Source organism: Vombatus ursinus, unplaced genomic scaffold (assembly GCF_900497805.2).
Source record: "Vombatus ursinus unplaced genomic scaffold, bare-nosed wombat genome assembly UNPS02014832.1, whole genome shotgun sequence".
Taxonomy (NCBI): domain Eukaryota; kingdom Metazoa; phylum Chordata; class Mammalia; order Diprotodontia; family Vombatidae; genus Vombatus; species Vombatus ursinus.
In genome coordinates this window covers 13,729,904-13,757,314 of record NW_020954610.1, presented here as the reverse complement: position 1 = coordinate 13,757,314, position 27,411 = coordinate 13,729,904, and the positions used below count along the sequence as shown (strand labels likewise).

The window sequence follows — 27,411 nt, the reverse complement described above, 5'->3', positions numbered from 1 at the left end:
TTTCAAACTAACTGCAACTGATAACAGTGAAATAGGAGAAATATTTACTGGTCAGAAAGTTCTGGTAAGGAGATGGAGGGAAGGTGGAACTTGAGTAGGAGAACTGTCTCTTCCATTACACTGTGGGCTCCTTGAGAACAGAGGCGGTTTTGTTTTTTTTTCTCCGTATACCCGACATAGCACAGTGCTTCATACATAGTAATTGCTTAATAAGTGCTTGCTGCCTTCTTTTAAAAACATATTAGATGGCTAGATTTCTCTATTTTATTTTTAATTTTATTTTAATTTTCATTTTAATCTAATATTTTTAACTTTTAATTTATTTTTTTAATTTTATGTTTATTTTTAATATAACCAGTGAGAGTCATCTTGAGATGAGTAACCATTTACTGATTGAAATTAGATATTTCAGAAATGGACTTGAGCACAGGGGAGAAAAATAAGGACTTAATTGATAGAATTGGGGAATAGGGTGGGAATTGGACTATAAGACATGAGTGTTATATGAGGTCCAGGTTCTGAGCAAAGCCTAGGTCAAGGCTGACTAGATCCTTATCTCCTGAGCAACTGGTTTCTAATTCCTCATGTTTCCTGTGCAGCTCCAGTTTTATTTTCATGCCCCCTACCTTGTCTGGATTGGGGCGGGGGGGTTATGGCAGAAGACGATTAACAAGAGGTTTGATTTGATTTGAATTTTTTTTTACCTGTCAGGAACTTGTGAAGATTCTGCATAAAGCTCTTGAAGCAGCCCAGCAGGAAAAACGGGCCTGTAGCACATACCTCACAGCCACTGAAGATAGAGACCGTCTTGAGCTGGTTCGGCACAAAGTGAGACAAATTGCTGAGCTGAGAAAGCATGTGGAGAGCCTCCAACAGGACAAGAAAGCCCTTGAGGATACTCTGGGCCTGAGGGAGGAGCACATTAAGGAACTCCAACAGCATGTGCAGCTGTTAATGGACAAGAACCATGCCAAGCAACAGGTTATCTTCAAGCTGATGGAGAAAGTGACCAAGAATTTCATGGACCCCTCAAAGGCAGCCGATGGGCTGGACTCTGGGACCTTCCTAAATCCTCATGAAAAGGTTGAGCATTTGAAGGTATGTAGAACTGCCTTACAACCCAACTACAACAGTCCCCAGCATTTCCCAGCCTGTCATATTCAATTTGCCCCATTAGTTTTTTTTACTGATCACAGATACAATGTGATGATTCCTGGATATTCTTGGGTTATATATTAAATACAGTAAAGCATCAGCTAATTCACATCTCTTAGAGAGTGAATTATTCTCAATAACTGAGTTTTTCAAGTAGTTAAAGACCTTTTCTTTAAATGGAGAAACTTTTTTATTAGCTTTTTAAAAAATCTTTCTAAAATCTACTGTATATTTCCCTGCCTTCTTAGAATATACTTAGAACTTATTAAAAAAAAAAAAAAGAGGGGCAGCTAGGTGGTACAGTGGATAGAGCGCTTGCCCTGGAGTCAGGAAGACCTGAGTTCAAATCTGACCTCATACACTTGACACTTAGTAGCTGTGTGATCCTGGGCAAGTCACTTAACCCCATTGCCTAGTGCCCCCTCCTCCCCCAAAAGAAAACTTATAAAAAGGAATATACTGCACAGAATTTTTTTTTCTAAATTAAAATATAGTGACTATTGTGAACTTCAGTTATTATACCATGTGATAAAAATGGCTTGAATGTTAGCTTTTCCCTGTATATAGGGTGTCCCAAAGGTCCTAGGGCAGTTTTAAGGTTTAGTATCTTAAAACTGTCCTAGAACCTTTGGGGCACCCCTGTATGATGAATGTTTCCCCACACTACTAAACTCCACTGACTGGCAATGTTCATGTCACATTGATGTACTTTGGGGCTCACTGTTTACCCCTGGATGGAGAAAGTTTGAGAGGAGGAAGTTTAATATGAAAAGAAGTTTGTTAATGATAGAAATGGATCCCAGAAGACAAAATGACAAGGAAGGACAGAGTAGCATAGGAAGGGAAGGGCAGAGATGGATGGGGCTAGAATGCAGGGGGTGGTAGGCAAAAGGAGTTTTTGCCTAGGAAGACGGTAATGGAATCACATGGATAAGAATAGGAGGAAATGGGGTTTACTAGCAGAGTATCATTTGACTCAAGCTCCCACCCTTAAAGGTCCTGTGATCTTTCAAACACCAACCAAGGAGGAAAATTAGATTAGGTTTCTGAATTGGTAAATACTGGGTGATTGGGCATATGGGAACGTGACTAAACCCAGCATCAGTTCCTTAGTCACTACAACACCCTCCCAGTGTCTGAGCAAGAGTCAGAACAGAACTTTCTAGCTCCTGAATACAGTGAAGAGTCCAGAGAATAGGTGCTGGGGCAAGAGGCTTGGTGGGAGAGGATGGGTATCCCTGTCTGCTTGGGTGTGCGCTGATAATGGAGGATGTTGTTGCAGTGACTGAGGTCAAGAGTAGGTATAGCCTCCACCCCTGGCAATATAGTCACTGAGGAAGGAAGAGGCCTTCATACTAATCCCCTGAGCACCCACTCAGTGATAACCAAAGGCAGCAGAGTAGCAGCACTGGGAGAAGAATGGGGTGGTGCAATGGGAGACATACTGACCCTGGAGTTCCAATTTTAGCTCTGGAGCTCTGCCATAAGGTTACCCATATGCAGGGATGTACTTATAAATGTTTAACAACCGGCGGGGGGCAGGGGGAGTTATGCACAACACACTTTAAGTTTAATCTGCATTCTTAACATTTTCTCAATCACATTCTTAAGTATAGGCAGTCAACCAAACAATAAACCAAGCACTGATTTGTAGCATTGGTTGATTTCCAAGGTGTAAATATTTACACTGAAAATTTAACAATTGACTCTCACAAGTTGGTCCAAGCCAGTTCCAGCATAACCCTTCCCAAATGGCCTTAGTCAAGTGATGTCACCTTTTTAGCCCTTATTTTTAAGTCAGAACCTGGATTCAAATCCTACCCTCTGACACTCTCTGTGTGACCTTGGACAAGTCACCCAACCTCCCTGGGCCTATCTATAAAATGAGAAAGTTGTACTAGATGAACTTGGAGCTTTGATTCTAAGATGGCTTTACTTTGGCCACTTAACGGGCTTCTTGTTGTGGAGGGGATTCTTATTCAATGGGGTCGGATTATTGTCTGATTATCCCTTCCCACTCTGAGATTCTGTAAGCTGTGGTTCCTGGTTCCCACCTGTGGCCATGCTCAATTACCACTGTATATGATTATCAGCATGTATGACCTCCAGTGCTGATCTCATCCCTCTTGTTTTTCTTCTTTCCTATCTCTTCTGTTTCCTGTAACTTCTCCTGTGCTTCTCAGCTTTCATGTAAGAAGCCTGGCTTTTTATAGACATCAGCAGCCAATCAGAATACTCCTTTCCTTCTGCCCAGAAAACCAACCAATCACAAGAGCATCAGGTATAATAAGGATCTTCAAGTCTCTAAGGGTTCTCTAGAGTTGCCTCTTAGCTGCTCGACAAGTTTTTTCGGTGGAGTGTTGCTGGGAGAAGGAGGGGAAACTATTATATTATAGAAGGCTGAGGATTCCAAGGATGCTGATCCCTGGTTATTCAAATTTTTACTATTTGAACAGGTAGCCCATGACTCTGAATAAAACCATGCATGCAAACAAGACCCTACACCTGCCATTGTGGGAAGTGAATGAGAAAATATGAAGCTTTGAAAGACTCAGGGACCTCAAAAAGGGAGAAAGGAAAGCATGGGATGGAATGGAGGAGGAAAAGGCATGAAGCTGATCCCAGAAGACTTCCAGAAAGGGCTGGCCTGATTATGGAGTAGGCCTTTTGTTTAAAAGTATCCTCCAACAGCAAGTTAGGGTTTAAAGTTACAGTTAGAAATTTTGCCATTTTTCAGACTTTAGTCTCTTATTGTAACAGATAGCCATGAAAAGACCCAGATGTCTGAATTTGCTTAAGTACGAACCTCTGTACTTCATAATTAAGGTCACCTAGTTAAGCAAAATCTTCTCTTCCTTTGGCTGTTGGAGATGGCATTTTAAAAGTAGCCAACTAGCCAGCTCTCGCTCTGCCTCAGGGATCTCTGGGAAATAATTAAAGGAAATAGACTTTGTGTGGAATCTAAAACGTTACCACCACCACCACCACCACCACCACCACCACCACCACCACCACCACCACCACCACCACCACCACCGCCACCCCCCCCCCATTCATTCATCCACTGAACAATTGATTTGTTAATCAGTAATTTGTGTGGAATACTGAGCACGGTATTCAACTATCCAATATGCAAAGATAAGATCCTTTTGATCCTATCAGTCTTCTGTCCCACTGGGCCTTTTGGGAAGCTTGATCTGTTTCCTAAAGTCTCTCCCTTGCTTTGAGCCTCCTCTCAGCAGTGAAGAATATAAATGGTAGGCGGGAAATAGACAAAGCGGCAAGTTTCTCACAAGCCCCACCCTCACCCTGATCCCTTCACCTTCTTATATCATCACTTCCCCAGAATTCTATTTCTACTCCTTGTGGTTGTATGGACCGTTAGAACAAGAAAAACATGACTATTTATGCTAGATATAATAAAAGCAGTTGTGCAAACTATTTCTGGGTAAGTCGTCACCAACTTCATGACACTTCAGGTCATGGTGGTAGTGATGATTGTTATTATTGCGCCTTGAATTATCATTCAGAGATATAGAGTCAAAGTTCCCATACAAATAATGACCAAGCTTGAGGCTTAGCTTATAAAAATCTGACATAAGGCATTGTACTTTTATAATAAACGCAGTCCGTTTTGGTTTGGAGCTTCAAGCAAATCTGATGGTTAGTATTGGAACCAAGTTTCAGCAGATATCAACATTGGAAGAGCTCACTGGTTTTTTAGCCATCTCAGGTTTGTAAACTCTTTGAAAGTATTCCCGTCAGATAATTTGAAGTAAAACCTTTTTTCCAATAGTGAAACTTGCAGTAGAACCTTTCTAGCAACATAGGTTTTCAGTGGATAACTGAAAGTGACTTAAAATAGACTTCAAAATAATAGAAGTGAAACCTAAAATATATTAGTAAAAAAAATTCCCCAAACCTTTCAAACACTTGAAAATTAAAATATATCCATTTCATCAGGTCCTTTTACCTGTTCTCTTACATTCTTTCCTGAGCAGGTATTTAAGAGCAAAGACCAATACATGTAACATTCTATTCCAGTAACCTTTAATTTAGTTTAAGAATAGGCTGAACCCTCCCCTTTCAAAAGCATCTTTTAGGAAGATAACAGAGCAACTGTTCCCACTATTTTCAAGAATCTTTTGACATAGTTCTTCTCTTACTGCTTAGAGACTTGCTCTTTAACAGTGGTCAATAACCAAATGGCACTGCTTCTCCTAAGATACTGTCTAAGGCAGAGACATCCTTACGGGACAGTGAAGACTACTTGTGACCTCATTTCAGCCTTCCAAAAAAATCTTTCCCCTCCTACTGATTGATGCCTGAGATTTCATTGCTAGAATTTCTTTTTTTTTTTTTTTTTTTTTACATTAAGCCTTTGATCTCTGTTAAATGCAAATATTTCTGGGAGGGCATGACATTTGCCATCACTTATAAGTTTGGGTTTATAAGCCTAGCTTTATAAAGGCTCTTCTTTTCTTAGGCACCATACCATGCAGTTAAGGCAGGCAGCAGCCTCAGGGTAAATAATAGAAAGGAGATTTAAGGGAATTACCTTGGGACCTGCTTTTGGCCCTAGGCAGTTGCACATTGTTATCAGTGGCTAGGATGAAGACAGAGATGGCCTGCTTAACCCTTTTGCAATTGATGCAAAGCTGGCAAGGAGAGCTAACTTGGTGGAATGGTAGTCAGGATCCAAAAGGAGTGCTAGATCAAACAATAACAGGGACAGATGTAAAGTCCTACATTTGGGTTTAAAAAGAATCATTGCCTAAGTATAGATTGGCAAAGGAATGACACAATAATAATTCATTTCAAAATGATCTGGAGTTCTTAGTGGATTGCAAACTCAGTATGAATCAGCAGTACAAATTGGCATTGGTCATGCTCTTAATGCAGCCAAAGATCATATCATCTCCTGGGGTTGCCTTGTACTTCTGATTCGTACTGAGTTTGCAATCCACAAAAATATTGTCAGTCAATTTGTTAAGAATTTGTTAAGTGCCTACTGTGAACCAGGCACCATGTTAAGCCTTGGGAACGTAAAGAAAGAACCTGATGGTTCTAATGGGAGAAGTAGTAGAAATTCTACAACCCTGTATTTAGGTCAGGGAACCTGAATTCAAATCCTGGTTTCATTACTGCATATGACACGATTTTGGGAAGTCACTTTAGGCCTCAGTGCCTGTTCTGTAAAATTAAGGGATTGAATTAGAAGCTATCTATAATCCCTTCTAAGCTGTAGTTTTATGAGTAAGGTATTCCACACTTTAAAACAATATTTATAGATGTACATGAGAGAAAGCATTGAACAACACTTGTTGATTTAACTTAAGTGAAGATAATCAAGATTTAACAATTTAAATACTAGTATTATGGCTAAGTAAGTTGTCATCCAAATCAGTGATTTTTAAGGAAATTGATTTTTTTGTGAATTGGAAATTCAAAGAGTTCATTAGCCTCTAACAAATCCAAAAGAAAACTACAAATATAGTTGATGAGAGATTGTCAGCTGATTAGTTTAGAACGGGGTGAGGAACCCGTGGCCTTAAAGGGGAAAGGGGAAAAAAAAAGCTTTACCTTATAACAAGAAACAGCAAAAAGTTCAGAGACTGGGATGATGACAATGTTTTGGGCTGGGCATTAAACGTAATGTTAGTGAGCTTAATTACTACTGAACTAAAGAGTGAGGAGTTTGTTAAAAAGGTGACAAACCTTTAAAAAATTGGGATATGGTATCAGAGTTTGACTGTCCATGTGGTTGTTAGATATTTACAGCTTCATTAAATAGCCAAAACACCTTTCCTTCCAGGATGACATAGAAGCCTATAGGACCCAGAACCAGTTCCTGAACTCTGAAATCCACCAGGTCACAAAGATATGGAGAAATGCTGCTGAGAAGGAGAAAGTCCTTTTGATGAAAGTAAGAGTAACATAGTCCTCCAGGCAGCTTCCAATTGTCCTGTCACCCTAAGAGCCTCCCTCTGTTCCTGAGCTGCGATTGATCCTTCCCCTTCAGTAATATCCTCGCCTTCCCCCTTGCTTTCCAGATCACCTTGCAAAGTTTGCCTGCGTTCTCTGTTCCGTTGCTACAGCTTTCTCTTTGATTCCTAAAAACTACTCACTGCAAAATTCTAACATTAGAGGGCGTCATATAGATGATGAGACAGCAAAGGAGACAGAGAAGAAGCAGTCAGACTGATAGGAGAAGAACCGGGAAAGAATCAGGGAACAGAAACTTAGAAAGGAGAAAGTGTCCAGGAAAAGACTTTGCTCAGCGGTGTCTGAGGCCAGAGAGACCTCGACGTGGGAATCTCTTGTGCCGAACTATGAATGCATGTGTCTAGGGTTTTACTTTGTTGTTGCTGTTGTTGTTTTGCTTAGTAGGAGGAATGGTAAGGGTATATTAATTTTTTATAACTTAATGAAAGCCAAGGAGTTTGATAACATAAATTTGTAGTTTTTAAAGTCAGCATCATTGTGTAACTTCCTTCAGCTCCATTGAGCAGTATGGCAGTAGGTTTGATCAAGGCCAAAATTAGAGGTAATTCAGGGCTAGAATCTTGCAAGAAATGAGCAACTTTGGGACAAAGGACTGAAGAGAAAAGCATAGAGATGAATTTGTTAATTATAGGGTCAAGATTGGCAAAGAAAGAAAGTGAAGTCAAAGCAGTGGCAATGGGGGCAGCTAGGTCGCGCAGTGGATAAAGCACCGGCCCTAGAGTCAGGAGGACCTGAGTTCAAAACCAGCCTCAGACACTTGACACTTACTAGCTGTGTGACCCTGGGCAAGTCAATTAACCCTATGGCCTAGCCAAAAAAACAAAACAAAGCAGTGGCAATGGCCTGAGAACATCCTGAGGGATTGAGGGATAAGATGTAGTGAGGGGGAAAGTAGTTTTAGGAGGATTAAGATATAGAGAAAGAGGAATGTCAGAGTTTTTGTTTTGTCTTGTTTTTTATTAGGAAAGTAGAACATTTATGGGTAATGGTGAAATCCAGACTGTGACTGTATCCACATGTGGGATTGAGATGGAGTAGAGCAGTGTCATGGGATTTGAGGAAATTGAGAAACTAAGAGATGAGGGTGCTTGTGAAAGCATCAGCGTGAATGTTAGAGGCCTCTAGTGAAGAGCAGGCATTGAGGTGGAGAGGAAAAAGTTAGCCAAAGGCTGAACTCCTTGAGAAAGGAGGGAGAATCACTTGGGTGCCAGTAGACAATATCTGCCATGATCTGTATAAAATGGAAAAAAAAAGTTTTAATGGATTTTCACTGATATCTTTTGTTTTTACATCACCTAGCCGTAAATTTTAATAATATTTTTAATTAAAATGTTAATTATCTCAACAGGACTTCAGTGACAATAGACAAAGGCAGTCCAGGAAAGGCCGAGTACAGGAACTAAAGTGCAGAGGATCTCTTTTGCCTCCATCAAAAACAAAATCTGCTGTCTGACTTTTAAAGCCCTTCATAATCTGGCCCCCTGCTACCTTTGCAGTTTTCTTACACCTTCCTCTCTACCTTGTATACTGCATTCCAGGGACTCAGGCCCCCTTGCCGCTCCTTTCACGAGGTACTCCTTCTAACTCCAGGCGTTTTCACGAATTTCCCTCCTTGCCTTCAGCTCTGTTGCTGCTCATCTCCACCTCTGGGCTTCCCTGGCTTCCTTCAAGACTCAGCTCAAATCCCACCTTCTGCAAGAAGTCTTTCCCAGCCCCTCTGTGATTATCTGCAGCTTATACTGTGGATATATCTTGTTTGTTATATAGTTGTTTGTATGTTGTTTCCCCCATTAGATTGTGAGGACCTTCAAGCAGTTAATGCTTGTTGATTTAACTTGAGTGAAGATAATCAAGAAAATTTAACAATATTTAGATATTAGTGTTATGGCTAGGTAAGTTGTCATCCAAATCAGTAATTTTAAGGAAATTGATATTTTTGTGAATTGAGAATTCAAAGAATTCATTAGTCTCTAACAAATCCAAAGAAAACTACAAGTATAGTTGATGAGAGATATTCAGCTGGTTAGTTTAGAACAGGGGTGGGGAGCCTGTGGCCTTCTAGGTCCTGAAGTGTGGCCTTTGGACTGAATTCAAATTTTACAAAACCAATTTGGATTTGGTCAGAAGGCCGCACTTCAGGACCGAGAAGGTCACAGGTTCCCCACGCCTGGTTTAGAAAATTGATAACATGTAGCCTACTATCAGAGCACATTTTAACATAGTACTGGAGTGTTGGGTTAAGAAGCAAACTACTTGAGGTTTGCAGTTGCCTATTTTTGATCTGAACTCCAAATACAACACCCCTGACCTTCCTTTTGCATAATCTCCTTTGTCACCTTCCCCTCCAGTGTGCGTATCTCCAAGCAAAGAATTGTCAAATTGAAAGCAAATACCTCACTGTATTGCGGAAGCTACAGGACACATTGCCCAGTGAGGACAGTGAATATGGGGAGATGTTAAAGAAACTGGTTCATGAAGCTCTACAGTGGGATGTAAAGGAAGGAGCAGCAGACTCCATGAAATTGAATCCTATCAGGTGAGGAGGTTTGCCTGTGAGAGTTGTACTCTGCTCCTACCTGTCTTTGTATCTTGGAAATCCCTTTGGTCCTTTACTGACTAATTCTACACAACAAATGAGACAAATCCTACCCCAAGACCCGAGGTAGGCTTTGACGAAGGCAGACTTTTCAGTGGTAGAATCTAGGTAGAATCTAGGAAATCTTATTTGAAGAGCTCCTCAGCCTCTGCCTAACAAATAAACCTGGAAGAAAATAATAGTACAGAAGCCAGAGGAGTTAGTGTTAGGGATGGGCTGAGGATAGAACTTGACAGAGAACTAGTATTAGCCGCTGCCCTTCCATATCTAAGATTGAAGGTGTCAAATGGATAGATATTAGAACTCTAATAATATACCCAGAAGTGTTATCAGTGGCATCTGATCTAGTATTAAAAAGAATTTCACAGCAATACATTTTTTTTTCTAAAGATAAGCAGAAATTTATTGGACATGGTTAGTAGATATACATATTGTAGGGCACGTGTCAAGCAAAAGACAGGCCTGGCCTCTGATTTGAATTTTAGCCAGGTTCAGGGTCCTAATCTTTTCCATAAGCCCTGGGTTGGCAACACTGCCCATAGGGAAGCAGTGAGGTACAATGGAATGATCCCTGGCTCTGGACTCCCATCTCCCCTCTGACACTGCCTATGGGACATGGATACATCACCTTCCCTCTGTGAGCTTGAGTTTTCTCATCTGCAAAATGAAAAGGTTGGACTTCAAGGTTTCTGAGGGCTCTTCCAGCTCTGGATCTGTGATCCTATAGGCAATGAAAGAGCTCCCTGTAGCCTCTGATAATAATACTGTATGTTGAGATAGGATTGCATGTAAACCTGGAGAACCATAGATCTGAAAGAAATCTTAGAACACAGAACACTGAGTCTTAGAAATGGAAGGAACTATAGAATGTCAAAATTAGAGAGATCCTTGGAGATCATCTCATCCAGCCCACTTATTCTACAGAGAAAGAAATGAAGGCTGTAATAAGAATTCCACTACCCTCTACATAACCTTTAGTGATAAGTCCATGGGCACAGACAATTAATAAATGTATTTGTTCCTTGTCTGGCCCTGAAGACAAGCTTGGATATGGAAGTAGGACTAGTTGCGCTCCTAAGCCATGAAAATCATTGAGTTAAAGTTCTTCTGTTCTTTGTCTTTTGAAATATCTGTGAATATAGTCCTACCTCTATAATGATACACTGCCAACTTTGTGTCTTCTTGACAGTGAATATGATGACTACGGATTCATGACTGTCCCTGATTATGAAGTTGAGGACTTAAAACTTCTGGCAAAAATCCAGGCTCTAGAGATAAGATCTAATAATCTCTTGAACCATGAGGCAGTAGAGAAACCCCTCCGTGAGAAATGGAATAGTATTGGAGAACTTATGCCATCTGCAGACCTGAAGCATCTGATCCGGAGTGGCATTCCTCCTGAGCACCGCCAGCGGGTCTGGAAGTGGATGATAAGCCTCCGGGTCAGGCCTATCCAAGCACCTAACCATTATGACTTACTGCTCAAAAAGTGTGAAACCATGGAGCACCCAGCCTTTCGGCAGATTGAGCTAGACTTGAATCGCACCTTAATTAACAACAAGCACTTTACAAGCCCCTCTTCTAAATTTATCTCCAAACTCCGGAGAATACTACTTGCATTCTCCTGGCAGAACCCTACCATTGGCTATTGTCAAGGGCTGAACAGGTGAGCTTATTTGCCCACAAATACTGGTAAGCCCCAAAACACACAGCTCTGTTGAGTTGTACTACTTGGTGCCTCAATTCATAAAAATGTGAAAAATTAATAAGTGCTTTTAATAAGAACTCTGAATTCTGACCGATAGTGACTTGAGGGCCTTCACAGTCTCTAGGCATTCTCAACATCTTTTGTGTGACTCAAGAATCCTACTAATTAAGGGCAGCTAGGTGGCGCAGTGGATAGAGCACAGGCCCTGAAGTCGGGAGGACCTGAGTTCAAATCCGGCCCCAGACCAAACACTTGACATGTACTAGCTGTGTGACCTTAGTCAAGTCACTTAACCCCGATTGCCTCACAAAAAAAAAAAAAAAAGAATCCTACTAATTATCTCAAGGAAGTTTGCAAAATTTTTCTCCAGACAGAATTAGCTTAAAATCATTAGCTTCAAAATTAGCTTTAAAATTTGATATGCCATTCAAGGGTTTTCATAAGAAGGATGCCATGCATCAAAATAAAAGGATTATCATAGTTCCCAAAGTTCATCACTATACTGGATGGAGTAATTACTTCTTTTCATGGTGTATGCTTCAAGGAAGCAAAATGCAGAGATGAGTGATCTTTGTTCTACAACCTTAGGTGGTCATGAGGCAGCATTGTACAGTGGGCAGAATCTTGGACTGGAAATCAGAAGACCTAGCTTGGAATACCACTTAAAACATCTTAATACCACCGCTACTTAATAGCTATATACTCATGGGCAAATCATTTTACTGTCAACTTCTGTTTCCTAATCTTTGAAATCAGATTATTAACATCTGTAGAATCTATTTCATAGAGTGGTTGTGAGACTCGATACAGAAAGTGCTTTATAAAACTTAAAGCAATATATAATTGTCTGTAATAAGTCTCAGTTGGATTAAACTTGATCTGTTTGGGTTTTTTTTTTTTTCATGTCACTAATCTTACTGCTGAAATTTTTCAACTTAGTAAGTCTTCCTGAAGGCTTAGGTAACTGTTGATAGGACTTCATACTTCGTTAGGATAAAAATATCCTGACCAGTTTTTCTTTCTCTCCCTCTATTGTCTAGTGGGTTGAAACTAATTGTATGATTCTCTTTCTTAAACTTGAATGTGGAAGGGAATTTAGGAATCATAAAACCTAACCTTGTTATACAGATGAGGAAAATGAGATCCAGAGAAACAGTGACTTACCCAGTTCAGCAACCCAATTAAATCAACCAGTATTTGTTGAAGACCAGCTCCGCGCCCAGCACAGTTAGGTGCTTTGAAGTGCTGCAGAAGAAGCATGTGATGCAGTCCTTACGTCCAGGACCATATTATAGCATTGGGGGAAAAAAAAGATTAAGAGATGTGAAGCAATTAGAGAACAGCATGAAATAGTAGATAATGGTGTTCATGTAACCAGGTTTCAAAATGGGCATAGATTTAGATCTGGAAAGTCCCTTAGAAGTCATCAGATCCAACCCCCTAATTTTACAAATGAGGGAACTGTAGGCTAGAGAGGGAAAGTGATTTGCCCAGGAGAACTCAAGTAGATCAGAGCCTAAGCTGCCTAGTTCAGCACTCTATCTAGTGTATCATGTATCAAGTTCTGTAAATGGTCTTTTGGCAGGAGGAAGGGGCAGGGGTAGGGCATTGATGTTGACCCTGGTCAACATCATCTAGGTAGTACAGTAGATAGAGGCCTCAACTTGGAATCAGAAAGACCTGAATTCAAATCCTGCCTCTGGCCTTTAATAGCTCTTTGACCCTAGGAAGTCATTTAATGTCTCTCAGCCTCAGTTTCCTCGTCTGTAAAAGTGGGGATAATAATAGCAGCTACCTCACAGAGTTATTGTGAGCATCAAATGAGGTAATATGTAAAGCACTATGTAAATAATCATTATTTTTATTGTCATTACCACAGTTATTGGAGAAGGTTTTGTGGCAAAGGTGGGGTTCAAGATTGACCTTTTAAAAATAGGTAGGATTGGCAAAAGATGGGGAAGGACATTCTGTAAAAGAAAAACAGCATAAACGAAGCTACAAAAAGCAAGAAATAAACACGTAAAATATAAGGACAGTGAGGGCATTAGTCTGACCTGCAGCAGAGGTTTTATGTTGAAGAATAAAGTAAAATAAGGTCGACTAGAAAAGGTAGGGCCAGATGATAGAAGCCTTGAGTGCCAGGCTAACGTATGTAACTTTGATCCAGTGAGTATTCACTGTAGCCATTAACAGCAAAGAAAACACCCCTCTACAGAGGGGTGGAGAACTGGCGGTAGTGAGCCCAGTTAAAAGCCAGTCCAGACATAAGCTCATAGACATAAGTCCTAGACAAGACAGGGTATTGGCAGTGGATGTGGGGAATAAGAGACAAATTGGCAGGTGGTGGATGGCAGGGCTTGCCAACTGGAGAGACTATGAGGGTCCCTCCCAAGCTTTTGAGCTTGGTGATAATGGTGACAGAAAAAAAGGAAATTGCAAAGGATTTCAGCCTACTATGATTCTCTTTTGTGGAAAGTAAGAAAGGATTGTTACTCTTTTGCCAGAGATTTGAATTCGTTAATACTTATAAGGGCTCTTTTTTATCTGCTTCCTTTGGCAAGAATTGTTTTGTTTATTAGATTTGGAATTACTCAGTTTGCCTTCCTTACCCAGTAAGTTCAAATTATAAATTTAGTTGGCATGGCCCAGGAAAGCTCTGTCTAAGGAGATGGCTCATATTTGTTATCTTATCATTTTCCACTATAGTCTACTATATGGTTCCAGAAGTAATAAAGAAATAGGATAGATTCTTCTTGCACTCAGTCATTCAGTAAGTATTTATTGCTTGCCTGCAATTCACAGTGTTTCTCTTTCTTCAGAAAAGAGGTAGAGGCAACAGCAGGGCAAAAATTTTAAAAGTTGTAAAAAGCAAAAATAAAAGTGAGAATAATGGAAAGTGACACAAGTTTATATCCAGATTTTATGCTGCTCTATGTAGTTTTCCAAATTATATTTTCACTTTAATTTTCTGTACAGATATAGACAATTCTTATTTAAGTATTCATAATAACACTTTAATAGAGTAGTTTTTAAATAGAAAAAAAAAACATGTTCCAGTATGGGAACATATTAATTATCTTGGAGACAACAGTTATTCGTGCCTGGAATAAAGCTGCTCTTTGGGTGGATAGTAGTGTAACTGGCACCACCTAGTGGCCGCTACCAGAATCATTCACTTAGGATTTCAAAGCTGACTTCCTTGGTCTTTTGAGGATGGAGGGGTAGGGTAGGGAGTAATAGCTAATATACATCATCTTCATTATAATAACTAACATTATATAGCCCCTGCTTTGTGCCAGGCATTGTGCTAAGTGCTTTACATATATTATCTCATTTGATATCCCCAATTTACAGTTGATGAAACAGAGGCAAATAGAGCTTATGTGACTTGCCCAAGGTCACCCAGCTAATGTCTAAAACCTGATTTGAACTCAGCTCCAGGCCTGCACTGCACCACCTCACTGCCTAGTTTCAAGTGTCCCATGTCCAAGGCTGCTTTTTGGCCATCATTTGCATATATAGCACCTTTGTTCTTTTTCACTTGTGGTCTGTTAACAATCACTGATGAGTGGATTTGCTTCCATCACACCTTCAGTCTCCTAGTGCCTTACACACCTGCTCCCTTGACCAGGATTCCTCTGCTGGGAAACTGCCTTTGTTATCAGCTCTGAGACAGTTGCAGAATAGTGGCAGTGTGATCTTTTTTTCCTCTTGCTTTGTCTGTAGCCCCATCTCTCTTGGAAAGTTTCCTGTGTAAATCTCAAACTCTTAGCCCGTTATATATACCTTAAAGGCAGTATTATGTAATAGAAGGTGTATTGGAAGTAGACTCAATCCCAGTACTGCCACTAGCTATCTTTGTGGCCTCAGTTTCATGTCTGTAAAATTGAGAGGTTGGATTAGATGATCTTTAATGTAAATGTAAAATAAAGTCAAGGAAGCTGCATGATACAGTGGAAAGCGTGCTGTTTTTGGAATCAGAGGACTCAAGTTCAAATTCATGGTCTGCTGCTTGATACCTTTGTGACCTTAGGCCAACCATTTAATCTCTCTGAACCTTATCTTCCTCTGTAAAATGAAAGAGTTGACAAACTTGATGGTCTCTAAGGTTCTTCATAGCCCATAATCTACAATTATATGATCCTACCCTTTAACCCCCAAATTCTAAGGGAATAAGGAAATAATAGGAAACTGACAAATCCTTTCCTGAAATCCAGGTGCACTGTGTCTATGGCATCCTTCTGATTTGCTGTTTGTAGGATTTTAGATCCTATGATCTATATAGATATGGCCAAAAGAGAGGCCCCTGGAGACTTGAAATCATTTCAATCATCTAGTAAATAAACATGCATTCTTGTGCTCTCTTGCTATCTCTTCACCATCATTGGACTTCAATTCCCTTTTTACTCTTATTTATTCCCTTTTGAATCAGGGAACCATTCCCCTCAGCTGAACACGACAGAAACAAACTAGGTTGTAAGTAGTTTGACTTTCTCCTTCTCATCTGTTAACATTACAATTTCATCCAAGCGGTTGGTCTGCCCTTTCCACTTCCTAATTACTCCCAATGGAGTTCTATATCTTTTTTTTTCTATTCTTAGGAGTTTTACAAGCCTTAGCTCACTTTGGCTTTTAATCTCCCTGACCCTGTTTTTACAGGTTACGGCTACTGTCTTGTACTCATCCTAGGTTATGTACTACCACTTCCCCTGTTTAGCATGTTTTAAAAAATATAAATTATCACTAGAAGAATTAAGAATTGTCTCATTTTCCTCCAAAACTAAACATCCTAGTCAGGTTTACACTGGCAGAAATCTGCAGATATCTCTGTAGTCAATTTTCCAAACTTGCCAAGTAGTTTTGACCAAAAAAAGTTTTTTTCTTGTTTTTGACTTAAATTGCCTGGAGATACATATATATATATATATATATATATATATGTTTATTTATGTGAATAGATATATATAAACCTTCGTTTGACTTTGGTTATATATTTCTGGCCTCCAAAACAGTTACCACAAACCTATAGTGCACAAATACTAAACAATGAGTAAAGTGTCCCTATCATTTTCCAAGTAACCCCTGGTCAGAGACCAGCTTAAGAGTGTTAACCCTATATAGAAATCTATCCTGCCCAACAGGAAAATTGAAGGGGAAGGGGATAAGAGAAGGGGGAGAGAGATGGAAAGGAGGACAGATTAGGAGAAGGGGTATTCAGAATGCATGACATCTTGGAGTGGGGGGAGGAACAAGATGGGGACAAAATTTTGAAATCAAAATCTTGTGGAAGTGAATGTTGAAAACTAAAAATAAATTATTTTTAAAAAAAGAAATGGAGACTGAGAGAGATTAAGTGATTTGCCTTGCTTAGAGAAATGGAAAGTATCTAAGGTAGGATTTGATCCCAGGCAGTCCATGTTTCCTCTTACTGAAGTTTTCCTAAATCTTGTGGGAGATGATGTGAATACAAAAATCTTGGAAAGTGCTTATGTGGGTCTATTTGGCAAACAGATAATGTAGACATAGAAACATGAATCAGAGATGATCTGGTGTAACACAAAAGCACTGATCATGGAGCTGGAAGACCAGAGATCTAGGCCTTTCTCCACCATTTACTAGCAATGTGACCTTGAGAAGACTACCTCACCTAAATAAATTTCAGTTCTTTCCTTTTCATTACCCAACTCCAGTGGAATCATGGGGGAAAAAATGCTTTGTAAACTCTAAAGAAATATGGGACAGCTAAGTGGTATAGTAGAGTGTAGGCTTCAGTCAGGAAGACCTGAATTTAAGTCCCGCCTCAAATACTGCCCATCTGATTGACCCTGGCAAGTCAATTATCCTCTCGTCCCTCAGTTTCATCATCAATAAAACAAGGATAGTAATAATAATTCATAGGGCTATTTTGAAGGTCAAATGAATTAACATGTGTAAAGCAACTTGAAAACATTAAAGCACTATATAAGTTTTTTTTAAAAAGAGTGTTAACCCTAACAATGCTGCATAACCAGGGCATAACTAACATTTTCTCCTTTTTTTGCCCAAAGGAAAGTGACCTCTTTTGCTCCAGATTGTATCCTGGGGACCACTGCTTTTATTTTTAACATACAGTATCTGTGTTTTGTCATGATATAGATTGGCAGCCATTGCCCTGTTGATTCTAGAAGAGGAAGAAAGCGCTTTCTGGTGCCTAGTTTGTATTGTTGAGACCATAATGCCTGCGGAATACTACAGTAAAACGTTAATAGCATCTCAGGTGAGTAAGGAGGTCTTAATGATGCATATTCAACTGAAACTGAACAGGTAAATTGTTCTACCTTTCTTGTTTGGGACCACAGAGTATTGGACACGGCAGGCCCTTTAGTCCTCTGCAGTATCCTTGGCTTTGGAAATTGTGTCCTCAGGCATCTGCCTCCAGTAGGAATCTATATCATTTGCCCCAGAGACTTCCCAAAACCCTCCCCAGGTCTCTCAGACAAAAGGTAGTGGTTATTAGGACTTGCTAGAAAAGATATGGGGCGCTAGGTGATGCCATAGTGCACAGAGCTCTGGGCTGGAGTCTAGAAGGTTCATCTTTCTGAGTTTAAATCTGGCCTCAGACACTCATTGCTGGGCAAGTCACTTAACCCTGTTTGCCTCAGTTTCCTCATCTGTAAAATGAGCTGGAGAAGGAAATGGCAAACCTCTCCAGTGTCTTTACCAAGAAAACCCCAAATGGGGTCACAAAGAGTCAGACACAGATGAAAATGACTGAACAACAACTGAAAAGATATGAAACATTTGGGGAAAAGGGGAGGATTGACATATATATACAAAAAGCATCACCAATTCAAAGTCAAATTGAAGTAATATTTTAAAGAGTAATCCCACTAAAAATCATTTACTGTAAGCAACTGAAATAGACCTCCTCTGTAGGAGAAGACAGATTGATCCAGAAAATCCAACTGCCATCTCTTACTGCTCACTAACCAAGAGACTTCTGGTTAGAAGTTAGAAAATGGTAAGGAAAAGAATGGCTGAGCTCCATCAGTAAAGAGACATAGGACACTTGGTGCTGTTGCCCCCCCTTTTTTCACTCGAGAGATGTGAATTTCCCTGCATTTCTAGAGAATGGGGTGAGGTAGAGAGAAGGATCCATAAATACCTGCCTCAGCTAGAAGGAAAACAAACTTGATTTTTACCTACAGGCTTTGATTTTATGATAGAAATTTCCTAAATCTCAGAAGTCAGTTATCCAACACATCACCCAGTACTCTCAAAAATTGGTTTAAAAAAAAAAGATCCAAAAGATCTCTGACACCATAGAAAGGACCATTGACTAACTTTTCAAAAGATTTTAGTCTATTAAATTATTTTCTTTGATCCTGATAACTACTGATACAGTAGTTAGCATAGATATTACATTCCCCATTTTACAGATGAAGAAACTGAGGGTTGAAAAGCTTACGTGATTGCTCCAAGGTTATGCAGATAGAAGCAAGTGGTCAATGCAGTCCTGAAACCCCATCTTCTGACCCAAGAACAGTGCTCCTTCTACTGCTGTCTTGTCTTGTGGTTCTCTCTCACCTCTTTCTCTGTGTATCTCTCCATACCTCTCACTCATTCCCCCTCACCTTCTTTTATCTGATACCCTTTCATTTTCCTTCTCTGTAATTCAAACCACTCATAAATTTAAAGTTTTATATTTTTCTCCCAAAAAAATGTGTTGACTTTTATTTTTGTGTTATGTATAATTGATTTTTTTCTCCTATGGGCCATTCGCCCTCAGTGGAAAAAGATATAGAGACTTCAGTTTTCAACCTATCTATTCCTTTGCCATCTGCCTATTTCATAGGTTAGTATGAGCATTAAAAAATTACTGCTTGAACTCCACAAGTGAATGGCCTGAAAAGCCATATGAAAATGCAAAATTCACCTAAACTACTAAATTCCCATAGATCAGGTATTCTGTTTTGTTTATCTTCCTGATCACACTGGACCTAGCTCATCCCCGAGCATTTCTGTGGGAGTTCAATGAATGTTTATTGGATGAATATACTGTGCACCAATCTGTAAATAAATGAGCATCAATAGTCCCTCACAAAAAGAAATAACAGACAGAATACAGAAGTGCTAAATGTTACATGGCTCATCTAATATAATAAAAACTGTTCTGTTCTGTTCCAGTTTTTTGTTAGTGACTTGTACAGAAACACAGGTGGCATGCTTATTAGATCTGGAAATGTCCTGAAGCTGCAAGAGGTTCCTAATGCATTGGATGATTCCATAGAGATCCAAAGAGATCTCACTGGCCCTGGAACTAGCAGCTGAATATGTAACATGAAATTTAATAGGAGTAAATGTGGAGTCTCATCCTTGGGTTCACAAAATAACCATAGCTGAATAAGCTGGAGGACACATGATAGATCACAGTTGGGGGAAATAAAAGGAACATTGGGATTTTAATGGGCAAGCACTCTCCGTGTGCAACAACACATGGGCACATAGAAACTGTCTATAAAGGGGTCAGAGTGCAAGTGTAGAGGGGTTGTTATGTCAGGATACTTCTTTCTTCTTATTTCAAAAGGTTTTATTGAGGTGACTGCTCCCTCTAGAGGTGCATGGAGACATGCCTTGGTAGGGGATCCTTTTTTCAATGTGGAGGCCATGAAGTTCAGCATCTGGGAGCCAACCTTCTGTCCTCACTATATTTAACTAGTCTGGTCCTCGAGTGACAAATACATTCTCCATCATCAGACCTTGATTCAAATCATTTTCAGCCTGGCTAGGACCTTCTAGAACTTGTACCCTAGTCACATGGTCTTTAAGAGCCTCCATACTAAAGAGATGTCAGAGGAGGATATTAGCGAGAAAGAAGGACCTAGTAGTTATGAATGCTATGCATAGATTGTGAAATCTTAACACCACTAGGAGTCTTCAGGGATAACCCTACATATTCATTTGGCCTAGGCTACATGTCCTAATTGACAATCAATTAAAGCTGACCCTGACATCTTAACACTAAGTTGTTTGGTCTCTGACATCTGATATGTCCTACAGTACATACGGCCAACAGTTGGATTACCTCACCGTTTCAGCTAACCAAAAACCTTCCTGTTTTCAAAAGCTTCCCTTTAGAAAGCTAAATAACCAGACATATCTAAAAAAAATAATAAACTCACTGCTTTGGAAGTCCATTCATCCAGCAGGCACATTGCCTGTGCACAAAGGGAAGTTTCTGCTTTGGGTAGGTGTTATCACCTCTGAAGAGCCTGCCTGCTCTGAGATATTGTGATTCTTTGAAGAGCCTACTGTGAATTCTGAACACCATCAAAGGAACAATACAGCTAGCAGGGCCTTTCCTGGGTTATGAGAGACAAGTAACATAGCTTTTTGGTTCACTCCAGGTAGATCAAAGGGTTCTCCAAGATTTTTTATCAGAGAAGCTTCCTAGGTTGATGGCCCACTTGGAGCAGCACAAAATCGACCTGTCACTGATCACCTTCAACTGGTTCCTTGTGATTTTTGTGGACAGCCTTATCAGCGACATATTGCTCAGAGTCTGGGATGCCTTCCTGTATGAAGGAATTAAGGTAGGAGTTGCTCTCCCTTGCCAGCTCTGGCTTTAGGGGTTTCCTCAATCCAGTGAGCAATAATGACAGAATTATTTCATTCATTCCCTGGTCTAGTGCCTGCTCACTTCATCCTGTACTTGTTTTCCCTAGAAACTATTTCTAAGAAGTATTTTATGTGCCAACTGGTATGACTTATTTCATAAAGCAACTGAATTTTCCCTGTTCTGCATTCCACTGATATAGCAAGAAAGCCATTCCACTATTCCTAAAAGCCAGATATATTCAGTTTTCCCTGAATTGACCAGGTGAAAGAAAGTATGAAGATTAGGCAACTAGCATTCTTTCTTACCTGCAAGGGCCTGCAAGAGTACCTTTAAAATGATAGATGAAACAAGACAGTGTTCTTTTCCATGGGGTCAGTGCTCTGAATAGACTGAACAGGCAGCCATCTTCGTGTTATGAGGTGATGGATTCTCCATTGCCCTAGAATGCTATCATTTTCTGCTTGCTGTGGTTTTGCTCTGTTTCTAGCCTGCAGTTCCCACACCATTAAGTTACTTGTCTGAATTAGGCCCCGAAGGAGGGAACACTATCCACTGAGTTATCTAGTAGAAGAGAACAGGGAAGATCCTTGGAGAAAGTAGTATCCCTCTATCCTTTCATTAGCATATGTTAGTTTCTTAGTCTTGTTAATTGCCAACTTATTATAACATGGAGAGTCAATTCCCAAAGATGAGATAGACACAGGACAAGGAAAGGCAAGCATCACCTCAGTCTTGAGCTCTGAAAGGATGGAGCATGAGGTTCTGCCCAGATAATAGAAGCAGATGGAGTGACCCGAGGCTGTGCCTGTAGCCAGAGGGGACAGCAGGAGAGCATTGAACCAGGAAGATCTCACTGGCCAATGGGTGTCTAAGGAATGATCTGTGGGAGGCAGAAAGGGAGAGAAGAAAAATTTTAGCTCTCCTTTCTTCTCCCCCCCAAAATCCTGAGCTCACCTGCTCAAAGTAAATGGGGTTTTGACCCTTAGTGTCATATTTTCCTGGCTGTGTCTTATAATAGTTAGAAAAGTAATAGCTCACGTTTGTATATATAATAGCTAGCATTTATATAGTGCTTTAAGGTTTTCAAAGCTCTTTACAAATATTATCTCATTTTATCCAGCATTTCAAATATAGATTTCCTAGTTACAAAATGTTTTCTTCACTTTCCACACCACCCTTGTAAATAGGTAGTACAAGAGTTATTTTACAGATGAGAAAACTGAGGCTCAGAAAGGTAAGTAATGGATGTCAGAGCCAGAACTTAAACCTGAGTCTTAAAAACGCGTCTAGTGCTTGTTTTCCCCACCAGACAGTGGTACTAAGGTTAACTGAAAGGACTAAAGAAGATGCATCAAAGGAAAGAGTTTATTTTTAAAGCTGACTTATGGCCTTTGATCTAGCTATTTTCAGCTCATCTCTTTGGCTTCCTTAACCCAAAGAAATGATATTGTGGGGACCTAGGCTGTTTGGAAGGGGAGATTTAAAGCCAAGGGAAGCCTTTAGAGATCTTCTTGTCACTCCACTCAGGCAGTTTCTTCTCCGTATCTATGTAGTGCCTATCTGTGGCCTAGTAGGTACAACTTGCTTACAAAGCCATACATAAGATTGTTCTATTAAGTATTTCCCTGTACTTGTATGTCACTGATATTTCCTAAGACACATTTGAACCCATTTCAGGTGATATTCCGATATGCCCTTGCCATATTTAAGTACAATGAAGAAGCAATACTAAGGATCCACGACACTCTTGAGATCTACCAGTATCTTCGATTCTTCACCAAAACAATATGCAATGGCCGGTAAGGACTTTAATGTTAATATTTAGATAAGTATTTGTCAGACACCTGCTCTGAGCCCAGCACTGTGCTGGGAGCTATGGGCAGCCCCAAATATATCCCTGCCCCTAAAGAGTTTCCTTTGTAGTTGGAAACACAAGAGTTTAAAAAAAAAAAACGTGAAACAAGAAATATAGGTGCTGAAAACACATGTGCTAAAATATCATGGTGTAGTTTATGAGTGCTGTAGTTTGGGGAAATTTGGAACCAGATTTTGGAGAGCCAAGAAAGTCAGAAGCTGAAGCTTAGCCTCAATTAATCTGCTTTGCTAAAGATAGTTTAGATTTTATGTCATAGGAAATTGGGAGCCATTATAGGCTCTTGAGCAGGCCAATGGCACGTGAAATGAAAGTGATATGCAATATTGATTGAAGGGATTAGAGACTACAGTCAATATCCAGGCCTTCCATAAACCATTCCAACCAATTAGTGTGTACCTTCCCTTTACATCAGTGATAAAATGGCCACGAGAACCTCTAAGACTAGATAAAGAATGGGTCTATATGCCCACAGTCAGACTCTGCCCACCAAAGACAACAACCATTTTTTTTAAATTAAGGACCCTAAGAATGGCTGGCTAAGTGACTCCTTCCTGTCCAAAAACGTTGTGTTCAAACAACTTTATAACCTCCCTCATGTTGCCCCAAGGCCCAGAAAGAGCCTGTGAGGTATGAGCCTTCAGAGTTCATAAAAGCAGGCCACTGGGCAAATGAGATTTGAAAGGAAGTCTTTTAGACACACTGATGTATTGTTGTAAGCAGATCTGTGAATTGGTCCAACCATTCTGGAAAAAAATTGGGAATTATGTTTTAAAAATGACTAAAATGTCCATACACTATGACACAGGAATCCCACTGCTAATCACATACCTCAAGACAGCCAAAATAGAAAGGTCCAATACATGCCAAAATATTTATAACAGCATTCTTTGCATTAGCAAAGTACTGGAAACAAAGTCGATGCCCATCATTTGGAGAACGGCTACAAAAATTTTGGTACATGAATGTGATGGGATATGACTGCAACCTAAGAAGCTATAAATGTGAATGAAGAATACAGAGAGGCAAGCAAAGATTTGATGAATGAATGCAACGTAAAGTAAGCAGAACCAGAAAGGCAGTAAACTGAATGACCACAACAATGTTAACATAAAATTAACAAAAAAGTTAGAATTGAACACTGCGATTAATAATGACTAGGCCGGACCTCCAAGATGAGAAAGGAGAATACACACCTTTCTTTGCTGGAGTTGGGTTTAGGAGGAGTGTGGGGAGGCTGCTATAGCTATGGAACATTACATAGATGGTTGACCTTGATTGATGTATTTAGTTTTGCTGAACTGACTTTTTCCCCCTTTGTTTTAAAGGGTGACTGGGGGAAGGAGGGAGAAGAATATATTGGAAATAAAATGAAGGTGATGTTCTTTATACAGAGCATTCTGCCTGCATCTCTGTGCTCTTTGCATAGTCCTCTCCCCACCCCCATATCTGGACTCTCCTCCCTCCTCTCCCCAATCTGGCTCCTCCAGAAGCTCAGCTTAAGAGCTGTCTCCTATATGAGGCCATTTCTGATTTCCACCACACACACACACACACACACACACACACACACACACACACACACACACACACACACACACACACACACACACACACACACACACACCAATCTTTCAGTATCTACCCTCAAAAAAACTACTCCTGATTCTCCCCCTGGCAGCTGTTGGTGCATACCCTGAAAAATCTACTTTGTGTTTACCTTCTATCAGCATGGCATAGCAAATAGAATACTGGCCTCAAAGCCAGGAAAATCTGGCTTCACGCCCCACATACTGTGTGAGTCTGGGCAAATCCTGTAACCTCTCAGCACTATAGGCAATTGTGGACATGTAAATTGTAGCAGACATGCCAACCTGCACTGGGAAAAGACATTTCCTCACCTGGGAGTTTTCTGTCCCGGTGAAGTCACGGGTGCAGGCCTTATCCCCAGGCCTAGTAGCTCCTTATAGGGACAAACTATTTCTCCTGCTAGAATCTGAGCTGCTGGAGGTCACTGACTAGTTCACTTTTGTCTTCGTATATCCTGGACCTAACACAGTGCCTCTGTGTGCTGTGGTTGCTAAAAAAGCCGGTGCATAGCCTTGGACCACAGGTTCTGAACTGTAGTTACAGAATTTGTTCTTCAAGTGTTTCTGCAGCCCCAATCTCTCTCCTGACTTCTAGTGTTGCATCCCCTACCTCCAGTGTCCCATAGACCGGGGCTTCTTGAACTCTTTCCATTCCAACCCCTTCAGTGCTTCTTAAACTCACTGTGTCCAAAACTGAACTCATCATCTTTCCCCCAAAACTCTCCTTTCTTCTTAATGTCTCTGTAACTGTCAAGGACATTACATCCTAAGTATTATCCTCCACTCTTCACTCCCACCCCTACATCTAAACTGTTGCTAAGTCTTATCAGTTGTCCCTTTGTAACATCTCTCACACATGTCCCTCTTCTCTCGTCTGCCACCGTCACCACCCCAGTGAAGGTCCTCGTCACCTTGACGATTGCCATAGCCTGCTGCGTGGTCTTCCTTTCTTGACTCCCCCAACCCTCATCCAGTTCATCCTCTACCCAGCTACCAAAGTTATCTTCCTAAAGTACAGATCTGACCATGTCACCCTTCCCCACCTATTTAATAAACTGCAGAGGCTCCCTATTACCTCCACGATCAAATGTAAAATGCTCTGTTTGACTTTTAAACCCCTTCCAACCTTTCCAGTCTTCTTACACTTTACTTTCCTCATCTGCTGTGATCCAGTGAGCTCTTTGCTGATCCTTGAACAAGCCACTCTTATCTCCTGACTCTGGGAATCTTCACGGGCTGTGCCCCACACTTGGAGAGCTCTCTCCTCTTCTCTGCCTCCTGGATTCCATCAAGTCTCAGCAGAAATCCCACTGTCTGCAAGAAATCTTACCCAGTCCTCCTTAATGTTAGTGCTCTTCTTCTGAGACTATCCCAAATTTTTCCTGTATTTATCTTGTTTGTACATAGTTGTACCACCACCACTACCAACACTACCACCATCACCATCACTACCACTGCTGCCACCACCACTACCACCTGGAATGTGAGGTCCTCGAGGGCAGGGGCTGTTTTTGCCTTTCTTTGTATCCCCAGCACTTAGCACAATGCCTGATACATAGTAGTCACTTAATAAATGCTCATTGACCAACTGACTGGAGAAACTTTCCAGAAAGTTCTTTAATGTTCATTTCATGGCATGAAAGCTATAAGCTTGTTTAGACTAATGATCAGTCACAAAGCTCTGCTGAAAAAGACCCACTCCATTCCTTCTGTTTGTGCCAGGCTGGTCTGCCATTGCATTTTCCAGCTTTCTATGTTGACGCCCACCTTGTTAGGGGCTGTGCTTCAGGGAACATCTGTGTAGGGAGAAGTGTCCACACCTGAGTTCACACTACAACCCAAAACAATCTACATACAGTGAGAGTCTAACATGTCATGGTTGATGTTTAATGAAGGTGTTCATCCTGTCACGAGTTTTATTAATTTGTTAGCACAAGCTTAAGTGATTTCCTTTTGTTTACCATCACCATTCATATGAAAAATGTTCAGACCTTGTCCTGTCTTTTCAGATTGGCTAACTAATCAGTCTTACCCCTCCCTCTCTCTTCTCCACAGTAAACTGATGAATATTGCTTTCAATGACATGAACCCCTTTCCCATGAAGCAACTCAGAAATCGGCGGGCCATGCACAGGGAAAAGCTGGAGACTGAAATGCAGGAGCTGGAGCACATCAAAGCAGAATTCCTGAAAGAGAGGTCCTTGCAGGGAAGCAAGTCACTGGAAGGCTGTGTAAGTGAGGATGAGGAAGAGGCCTAGCTAGAGCTCCCTGATCCACTCATCTTCTGCCTTGGCGGTTTGGGGAATTGTCAGGTTGTTTGGGTTTTTGCCTTTTTCTTTCTCAAAGCTCTCTATGATTTTCTAACCAAAAATGCATCTAAAAAGGAGTAAATAGCACCAAAGGAGGGATGAGGATGAGACCTTTCAAATCCAGGGGGATTTCTGGAAAGATTATCTCCCATGTGGCCCAGCCCTGTGTTTGCTGCAGCCCTCTCTTTTCTGCCTCCCTCTTACCTCAGTTTCATCCTCCTCAGCCCCAGTGGAGCAGCTGCTACTACTCACAGGTTGTTGTTTGTCCTTCATTCTGGAAGAGGACCATGACATCAGGGAGATGATAGTATGAATTGCAAGTAAATTAGATTTAAGTGAAGGAGGGCTGTGCAAAGTCACCAGCCTCACTTTCTCCTCTGGAGCCATCTGAGTCCATTGGCCAGATGTGGATCAGGACTGGAGATGGCCCGGATGCAGTGGGAGACCTTGGCCTTTTTTTAGCTAATGCCTTTGCCAGGTCTCAGTGTGTCTGTGGCAACACCCATTCAGTGATTAAGGCTAGATTGGAGATTAGGCAATAAAAGAGAGGAGACAGCCAAGAATGACACTATGGGTAC

General features: G+C 40.7%; 1 protein-coding gene across 1 annotated transcript in view; it reads left to right on the top strand.

The window, feature by feature from the left end:
* The window catches only part of LOC114025574 (TBC1 domain family member 2A-like), a 64,118-nt gene extending 36,967 nt beyond the window's left edge, over nt 1-27,151 (top strand). Inside the window, exons 6-13 of the mRNA XM_027839056.1 lie at nt 712-1,098; nt 6,971-7,081; nt 9,510-9,697; nt 10,947-11,423; nt 17,601-17,721; nt 20,852-21,037; nt 22,741-22,862; nt 26,581-27,151. Of these exons, the coding sequence (XP_027694857.1) occupies nt 712-1,098; nt 6,971-7,081; nt 9,510-9,697; nt 10,947-11,423; nt 17,601-17,721; nt 20,852-21,037; nt 22,741-22,862; nt 26,581-26,782 (1,794 nt within the window). The 3' untranslated portion in view covers nt 26,783-27,151. The remainder of the gene's footprint in view (nt 1-711; nt 1,099-6,970; nt 7,082-9,509; nt 9,698-10,946; nt 11,424-17,600; nt 17,722-20,851; nt 21,038-22,740; nt 22,863-26,580) is intronic.
* Nucleotides 27,152-27,411: the final 260 nt, after the last annotated feature.